This window comes from Euphorbia lathyris, chromosome 3, assembly GCF_963576675.1.
Source record: "Euphorbia lathyris chromosome 3, ddEupLath1.1, whole genome shotgun sequence".
Lineage (NCBI taxonomy): Eukaryota > Viridiplantae > Streptophyta > Magnoliopsida > Malpighiales > Euphorbiaceae > Euphorbia > Euphorbia lathyris.
In genome coordinates, this window is record NC_088912.1 from 41183767 (window position 1) to 41193833 (window position 10067).

Genomic DNA, 10067 nt, shown 5'->3' on the forward strand with positions numbered 1-10067 from the left:
CTTGTCACTTTTATCAAACTTTTCATGCTCTTTCCTTCTTCTTATTCAATTTTTGCTTTTCCTTTTTCCTCACTCTAATGCTTATTTAACACATTTTTTATATTGGGTGCTTTCTAATAAGCTAATCATGGTACTGTTAGGGTTTTATATATGATGTTGACAAATCATACAACAATCCACTTTGAATGCATACATATCCATTTTTAGTATGAGAAAACATTGCCCCTTAAACACCTATTATGGTATGTATTTGTCTTTGTGTTTATTTGCTCTTATTCTTATATCATGTATATGTATAAATACCATAGACTTTTTTTTAACCCTAATCTTAGTGAAATATAAATTTTATTATTCTCTTCTATGTATCAGAGCTCTTGCATAAGATTCTATCAAGTCTACTATATCCTTCTTCTCATCTTCTTCTTTTTTTCCATGTGGCACCTACCTATTGGTTCGAATATAACCTCCATGCATTCTATTAACCCTCCATCTTCTTTAACTACAATAATTGATGTGATATTGGTTATGAAAAAGAGATAATAACCAAATCAACAAGTTTTCCCGATCTATCTTAAGGAATTAATAGAATCAAATAACAAACATAAATTGGTGATAACAAACCAATCCCAAAGAATTAAAGACAATGAAAGGAGATCTGACCTTACACCTTCGAATAATTAAATTGGAACCTGAGTGTTTGGCGATTCACAAGTACCTTACCAAAATACTTGTTCACGATCAAGATAATATTGCAAGAATGATGACCCGGTCTCTCAAGCTCACAATAAAGAATTCAATCCCGGATTGAAAATAATTCCCAAAGGAAAAAAAGAACTTTTGTTCATAAAAATATTGATTTCTGATTGATGAAAATAATGAAGAATACAAGCCTTTATATAGGCTACAAAATAAACCTAAACCTAAACTAAAAAGAAAGTTGAATCCTAGTGCATCAAGGTAAAAGAAATCCTAATTAGACAAGGAAAAACATTAAATTCGTTTTTGTCCTTTAGAGCCCAATTTCAGCCCATTAATTAACATTATTTGGGCCTTTTAATTAGCTAGAAATAAGCCCAATCAAACCTATAAGGTTATAGCATTAATTTTAATGAGTCCCAATGGGTTTTGCACATGCCAAACACATGCAAGTCCAAAGCTTCTCTTAAAATATGATCAACCTTTTTACATATCACTATTATGGGCTTGGGCTTGGATACAACACAAAAACACACCATCTTTAATGACTTCGCTAGAATTCATTCCTTGTTTAAAGAAGCTCAAGATGAGTCCATTAAGCATTTGTTGGTCTTTCTTTGCACGATTCTTCGTCATAGGTCCAATTGACAGCTCCAATGGATCTCTCATGCTTCTACTAGGCTCCTTAACTCCAAGCTCCTTTGTTCCATGCTCTTGTGCTTTTGATATCACATCATTCCCTCTCTCTTGAAAAGGATTTGTCCTCAAATCTTCATCTCCTACATCAAACAAAGATAAATCAGCCACATTAAAAGTTGCATGCACACTATACTCACCTGGCAAGTCGAGCTTGTAGGCATTATCCCCAATTCGTGCGACTACTTGAAATGGACCATCGCCTCTAGGATGTAGCTTTGATTTTCTCTGAGCGGGGAACCTTTCCTTGCGCATATGCAACCACACCCAATCACCGGGTTCAAATAGAACACATTGTCGACCCTTGTTAGCTTGCTTTGCATAATGCTCATTCTTCTTCTCCAGTTGTTGTTTCACTTGTTCATGTAACTTAAGCACCATTTCTGCCTTTTTCTTTCCATCTAAACTTTTCCTTTCATCAACAGGCAAAGGGATCAAGTCTAATGGTGTCAAAGGATTAAAACCATAAACAATTTCAAATGGTGAGAAGTTAGTAGATGAATGTATAGCCCTATTATAAGCGAACTCAATAAATGGTAGGCATTCTTCCCATGACTTAAGATTCTTTTGAATAACTGCCCTAAGAAGTTGTCCTAAAGTTCTATTTACTACTTCGGTTTGACCATCAGTTTGAGGGTGACAAGAAGTAGAAAACAACAGTTTAGTCCCCAATTTATTCCACAAAGTCTTCCAAAAATAGCTTAAAAACTTAGGATCTCTATCACTAACTATACTCTTTGGCATCCCATGCAGACGAACAACCTCTCTAAAGAACAAGTTAGCAATATTAATAGCATCATCAGTTTTATGGCATGGTATGAAATGTGCCATCTTAGAAAAGCGATCTACAACCACAAATATGGAATCATTACCTCTCTTAGACCTAGGTAAAGCCATCACAAAATCCATGGATATAGCAGTCCAAGGTTCATTCGGCACAGGTAATGGAGTGTATAAACCATGAGGCATAACTCTAGACTTAGCTTTCTTACAATTAATACAACTAGCACATATTCTTTCCACATCACGTTTCATATGAGGCCAAAAGAAATGTTCAGAAATCATGTCCAAAGTCTTAGCAACCCCAAAATGCCCCATCAAGCCTCCACCGTGGGCTTCCCTCACAAGAAATTCTCTATGTGAACATTTAGGCATGCATAATCGATTATCTCTAAATAAGTAGCCCTCATGTCTATAAAATTTTCCAAAAGCAGTAAGTTCACAAGCTTTATAAATAGATGCAAAGTCTAGATCATCAACATATAATTCTTTGATATACTCAAATCCTAAACACTTAGCATGCATCACATTCAATAAGCTAACTCTCCTACTTAATGCATCAGCAACTACGTTTTCCTTCCCTTGCTTATACTTAATCACATAAGGAAACGTCTCTATAAATTCCACCCACTTGGCATGTCTTCGGTTCAATTTTTGTTGACCCTTAAGATGTTTCAAGGATTCATGATCGGTGTGGATCACAAACTCTTTAGGCCATAAATAATGTTGCCACATTTGCAAAGCCCTAACTAATGCATAAAGTTCTTTATCATAAGTGGGATAGTTTAAGGTTGCACCACTAAGTTTTTCACTAAAGAAGGCTATAGGTCGACCCTCTTGCATTAAAACAGCACCAATCCCTACTCCCGACGCATCACACTCAATTTCAAACGATTTATCAAAGTTTGGAAGTGCTAAAACGGGGGCAGAAGTTAGTCTTGCCTTAAGCATCTCAAAAGCATCCTCTTGTGCTTTGCCCCACTTAAAGCCAACATTCTTTTTTATTACCTCGGTTAGTGGTGCGGCAATGGTACTGAAGTTCTTCACAAACCTCCTATAGAAACTCGCCAAGCCATGAAAGCTCCTCACCTCGGTAACTGAATTTGGCGTTGGCCACTCTTGAATGGCTTTCACCTTTTCAATATCAACAGAAACTCCTTGTGCTGAAACAATAAAACCCAAAAACACAACTTTCTCCATGCAAAATGAGCACTTAGAAAGGTTAGCGTATAATTTCTGTTCTCTCAAAACATCTAATACAACCTTAACATGTTCTATGTGTTCTGCCTCAGATTTAGAATAGATAAGAATGTCATCAAAATAAACAACAACAAATTTACCTATAAACTCTCTCAAAACATGATTCATTAATCTCATGAAAGTACTAGGTGCATTTGTTAAACCGAAAGGCATAACTAACCACTCATATAAACCATGCTTAGTCTTAAAAGCCGTTTTCCATTCATCTCCTAATGACATGCGAATCTGATGGTACCCACTCTTAAGATCTATTTTAGTGAAAATAACAGCCCCATTTAATTCATCCAACATATCATCTAACCTAGGGATAGGATGACGATACTTTACCGTGATTTTATTGACGGCTCTACAATCGATGCACATCCGCCAAGTTCCATCTTTCTTTGGTACTAGGATGACTGGTACAGCACACGGACTCATAGATTCACGAATCAACCCTTTTGCCATTAGTTCCTCGACTTGCCTTTGTAGTTCTTTTGTCTCCTCAGGGTTACTTCTATAGGCTGGTCGATTTGGAATTTGTGCTCCGGGAACAAAGTCAATTTGATGCTCAATTCCTCGAATCGGGGGTAACTTATTAGGCATCTCTTCGGGGAATAAATCCTTGAATTCCTGCAAAAGAGGGGAAATACTAGAAGGAAGGTTAGACTGACTTACAGAAGATAAACAAAAACTCTTACAATAAAATAATAATAAATTTTTGTTTTCAAAATCAGCTTGCTTTACATCCCTCAATTTAGCATATAAAGATAGATTTTGGCTTTTGTTAATGCTCCTCTCTTTTTCTCTCCTCTCACCCTCATTTCTCGACCTCACTAATGCCTTTTCACTCACCTCTTCTCTCTTCACACCCTCACTGATTTTATCACTCTTATTTTCTCTCGCCTTAACCTTTTCCCTTCTCACAGATTGTTCTTGTAACATTCTTTGCATGTAGAGCTGATCTTCAAACACTTCAGCAGGTGATAAAGGTGGCAAAATATACTTCTTCCCATCCTTAGCAATAGTAAATTTATTTGTTCGACCATGATGTAGTGCTGATCGATCGAATTGCCAAGGCCTCCCCAATAACACATGACATGCTTGCATAGGTACTACATCACATAATACCTCATCAGAAAAAGAACCAATAGAAAAGTTCAGAAGCACCTGTTTAGTAACTTTGAGTTCGTTACTATCATTCAACCATTGTAACCGATAAGGATTGGGATGTGGAATTGTTGATATCCCTAATCGGCTTGCTAACACATTGCTTACCACGTTGCAACAACTTCCTCCATCAATAATTAGTAAGCATGTTTTTCCAAGTATGTTGCAATGAGCATGAAAGATGTGCTCTCGTTGCTCAATGTCACCACTCACTCCCATCTTCAATGTTCTACGAGTGACTAAGTTAACTCCATGTCCTCCTTTACTATCCACCTCTTCTATATCACTACAATCTTCTAAGGTGGGCATATCATCTGATTCATGTTCGGACTCACTTTCGGATATTAACTCACCATGCTTCATAACCATCGCCTTTTGATTCGAACACTCTCTTGCATAGTGCCCTCTCCCTTGGCACTTAAAACACACAATTTCACGAGTTCTTGTGGGTTTTTCAGTAGTTTTGTATTTTGGAGTAGTTCCACCAATTTGCAACTTCCCAAATGCTTTTGAATCAACCTGAGGCGTTTGGTCACTTTTAGAGCTAAATTCAGATTTAGTTTTGAAATTACCTCTTGGATCTGACTTCCATGGAGTGGAAGTAGTGCCTTTGAACTTTGATCTCCCTTTCTCAACCTCTTGAAGTTGTCTCTCAATTTTTATCGCTTTATGGAGCATCTCGTCCATGTGGAAATAAGTTTGTAGCTCAAGAGGGTTGCGAATCTCCCTCTTCATTCCCATGAGAAATCTAACCATGGTAGCTTCCTCATCTTCTTGTATATCAGCTCGGATTAGTGCCATCTCCAATTGTTTGTGATAATCTTCAACAGATTGGTTACCTTGAGACATGGATTGGAGTTCTTTCAACAACTCCTTATAATAGTGAGCCGGCACAAATCTCTTTTTCATGACCTTCTTCAATTCACCCCATGTTCTTATGGGTTCATCACCATCTCTTTTTCTTGTGCGCTTTAATTGGTCCCACCAAACAGCCGCATATTCAGTTAGTTCGGATACTACAAGTTTCACCTTCTTCTCCTCGGAATACTCATGTATGTCAAAGATTGTTTCAACCTTTCGTACCCAATCAAGATACGCCTCTGGGTCACTAGCTCCTCGAAAAGTAGGCATTTTAAGTTTGATAGCATTAAGATTACTATCTTTTCGATCGTTACCCCTTTTTCGGTATCCAAACTGCTCCTCCTCTTCAGACTCGGATAGTTCATCATCAAAATTCAATCTCCCGCGTCCTCCTTTCTTTTGGCTTGATTTCTTTTGGTTTGAAACCAAATCAGCCACAATAGCCCCTAACCTCTTCATCTCACCTACAATAGCTTGTTGCCATTCTTTAGAATCAACATCGTTAACGTTGTCCTTTTTAGGTTCGTTAGACATGACAAAATATATAAAGAATGAAAGAAAAGTGAAATCTAGTCTAAAGCAAGAAAAGAAGAAAAAGAAAGTAAAAGAAGTACCTCACAACCGGTTCAATCACTCTTTTATATTATCTTGATAGATCACAAGGATTATCTCGGGTAATATAAATGCCAATGAAGCAAAAGAATGACAAAATAAAGTAGAGCAGAAACTAGAAGCAAAGAAGACTAATATTGTAACGATAACCAAAGTTTAGCACACTAAGAATAGAATAAAAGACGATTTTCGAAGAAGAGACAAATGTTTGAAAGAAATTTTAAGAATGTGTGTTTAGCATGCAAATTCTAGAAAACTTGTAACTTTAGTACAAACAATGAGCCGATTTTTTTTTTTTTTTTTCCTTTTTTTTTTCCTTTTTTTTTTCTTTTTTTTTTTCCCTTTTTTTTTTAAACTAGATTGGAATTGATTAACAAATTAAACTTGCACTAATGATTTAGCATGCAAAAAAAAATTGAAGAAATTCACACACATAAATGGGTTTGGCTAGTAAGAATAGAATCAAAAAATAATCAGTTCGCTACAACTAAGAACCTAAATAACTAGATGCAAAGATATGAGGAACTCGATCAATAATTAAAGACTCTAGATTGGGGTAATTTTTTTTTTTTTTTTTTTAATTTCGACAAACAAAACAAAAACAATAAATTCCTTAAGAGCCAAAGCTCTGATACCAATTGATGTGATATTGGTTATGAAAAAGAGATAATAACCAAATCAACAAGTTTTCCCGATCTATCTTAAGGAATTAATAGAATCAAATAACAAACATAAATTGGTGATAACAAACCAATCCCAAAGAATTAAAGACAATGAAAGGAGATCTGACCTTACACCTTCGAATAATTAAATTGGAACCTGAGTGTTTGGCGATTCACAAGTACCTTACCAAAATACTTGTTCACGATCAAGATAATATTGCAAGAATGATGACCCGGTCTCTCAAGCTCACAATAAAGAATTCAATCCCGGATTGAAAATAATTCCCAAAGGAAAAAAAGAACTTTTGTTCATAAAAATATTGATTTCTGATTGATGAAAATAATGAAGAATACAAGCCTTTATATAGGCTACAAAATAAACCTAAACCTAAACTAAAAAGAAAGTTGAATCCTAGTGCATCAAGGTAAAAGAAATCCTAATTAGACAAGGAAAAACATTAAATTCGTTTTTGTCCTTTAGAGCCCAATTTCAGCCCATTAATTAACATTATTTGGGCCTTTTAATTAGCTAGAAATAAGCCCAATCAAACCTATAAGGTTATAGCATTAATTTTAATGAGTCCCAATGGGTTTTGCACATGCCAAACACATGCAAGTCCAAAGCTTCTCTTAAAATATGATCAACCTTTTTACATATCACTATTATGGGCTTGGGCTTGGATACAACACAAAAACACACCATCTTTAATGACTTCGCTAGAATTCATTCCTTGTTTAAAGAAGCTCAAGATGAGTCCATTAAGCATTTGTTGGTCTTTCTTTGCACGATTCTTCGTCATAGGTCCAATTGACAGCTCCAATGGATCTCTCATGCTTCTACTAGGCTCCTTAACTCCAAGCTCCTTTGTTCCATGCTCTTGTGCTTTTGATATCACATCAATAATGCCTTCTTCACGCATTATCAGAGTTTTTTTTAACTAAGTGATGGATGGACAGGATCCTAGCAACTTCTTTTATTAGCGGAATTTCAACACATGATACTTAGATGCAAAGAAAGTAATGATAAAATAGAAATTATTATCTAAATAGGATTTTGTACAGTATTTTTGTATTTATGTTATTCATATTTAGGTGCATATATATATATGGTATGAGAGTCACAAATGTTTAAAAATCGAAAATCCTAATCTATGGCTACCGCTGGTTCGATGTCTTTCTCAAGAAAATAAAATCTCAACCTAATGCATGTCCTTTTTCTCCATCGCATGCGTCTTGTCATTTTTATTAGCTTGCTCTTTTTCCTGATTGAGTGAGTTCAGTAGACGGAGCTGCCATTGCTGGAAAAACATCATTAGTAATGAGTAAAAACAAATGTATTAGTAACGGACACACTCATTACAATTAAACTAATTGAACTTGTAACGACTAGTATGCTTGTTGCAATTACTTGTTTGTAACACGCTCTCATAAGAGCAGGTTACAGATATGAGTAACAAATACACAGAATTTTCGTCAATTTGGACCACCCAAATTAACAAAAATATTATATTATGTTACTCGTATCTATAAAATCTACAAGTTATATATACACTCGTTTGATCTTCAAAAAATAAAATAAAGCACTGAAATAATAAGAGAGGTAATACAGATGATGAACACCAAAATTAATACTTGTATTATATATACCTTGAATAAACACATGTACATATATATGAGCAAATTCTAAATAAAACCTATGTGGTTTTGCCGATTTATAAATGGGTGCATATAGTTTTTTCTTTTTGCAAATAAAGGACTGCGGTGAGTACAGATTTTTCTGATCCTTGTGATGTGCACATATTAACCTTACATGCAGTCTGATATGGTGAGAATTCATCCTGAAACGGCTGTAAGAAAATAGACAAGCCTAGGTGTAGCGGAATAATAAAATTTTATCTATTTTATCTATTTCCTTTTTCCAAGATCTGTTAATTGTTATTTTATATAAAGAGGGATAAAAAGTAATACCGTCGGTGAAGAACTATCTACGGTTGCAAACGAAGTGCGCACAACTTCTTATTATCAATCCGTGAGCAACGAACGTTTTTGTTCAACACAGAAAAACAAAAGTAATCAGTAATCAACCTTTAAAGTATAGCAAGCGCAATGATTGCCTCTAACAGAAATCGATACGAGATCAAAGAGGGAGTAAGAAATAAAGTAAATTAGCCGAGACGACGACGGAACGATTCCTCCTCTTATTCTTTGTGTTGGCCGAATTTCCTAGGCTAGGGAGTCTATTTATAGACTTCTCAAAACCTAGTCCTAGTTGTGTTAGGTAATTAATTAATTAGGATCTTATTCCGAATAGGAATCCTAATTAGATAATTAAATAATCACTTTACTATTATCTAAATAATAACTAATTATATCTAGATAATTATTATTAATCAAATTAATAATTAATTAATGTTAGGGATAATTAATTAGAGTTTCAACCACATAAAAACTTCTAATTAATATTATCAGATAATCCTTTAATTTAATTCATTACCATAATCAAATTATAATTATTAATCAAATTTGATAACATCGAGATATTATCCATGGGATCAAAGAGGATATTTACCAAAACGGCAGCGTATTGGGGCGCCCAGGGAAGCAATGGCGTATCAAGCAAGTCATCCAAATGGCGGATCACCTAGACTTCGCCACACACGATCCGTAGTCAAATCTACGTGAGACTCGCCATCATGCCTCGATCCGCCCGCCGAACGGTTGAGCCGATTCCCAATAAAAGGTAATTAATGGAACGTTAATGAGCTAACGGCCACACTTAAAGGAGATCCGTAACCGCCATTAATAAGGCATTAATGGAGACTTTCTGGTTACAGGGAGTTACGATCACATGACTATAAATAGCTTGCATCACAAGCTATTGAGGTACACATTCACATTCTCACTCTAGACCCTTCTCTTGTCAATACAGTTTATTCATATTCACATACTGACTTTGGCATCGGAGCTTCCCCCCGTCGAACCCAACGACGCCCCCCACAGGGAAGGAATCCGATCAGAAGTTCATCGCCAGTTATCAATTGGTGCGGTGAAGGTGGAGGTCCTAATCAGAAAAGGATTCAGTTCACAACCTAAACATGGCAACTGGAGGGTCTAACCCCTCAATGGGAACTACAATACCACCAATACCACCGTCAACTAACCTCACCACAGGCGCTGGACGCGTCGATCCCGATGCGCCAATTATTCATGACGAAGGAAACATGTCACCAGAAACCCTTTTGGATATTTGCGCAAGTACCGTAGGCAGAGAACATGGACCTATTATGGAAGGCCGATTAAGAGCTTTCCTAACGAATCGAGATGTAGGAGGAGCAATGACAGGAACTGCTT

General features: G+C 36.0%; 1 protein-coding gene across 1 annotated transcript; it reads right to left on the bottom strand.

Moving 5' to 3' along the window:
* Positions 1–634: 634 nt before the first annotated feature.
* On the bottom strand, positions 635–5976 carry LOC136222634 (uncharacterized). The gene is made up of 7 exons (XM_066010376.1): positions 5869–5976; positions 4471–5628; positions 3783–4044; positions 2719–3335; positions 1814–2586; positions 1533–1660; positions 635–1475 (listed from the first exon to the last, which is right to left on the bottom strand). Exons 1-7 carry the CDS (start codon positions 5974–5976, stop codon positions 1183–1185), a joined length of 3339 nt encoding a protein of 1112 aa, XP_065866448.1. The 3' UTR covers positions 635–1182.
* Positions 5977–10067: the final 4091 nt, after the last annotated feature.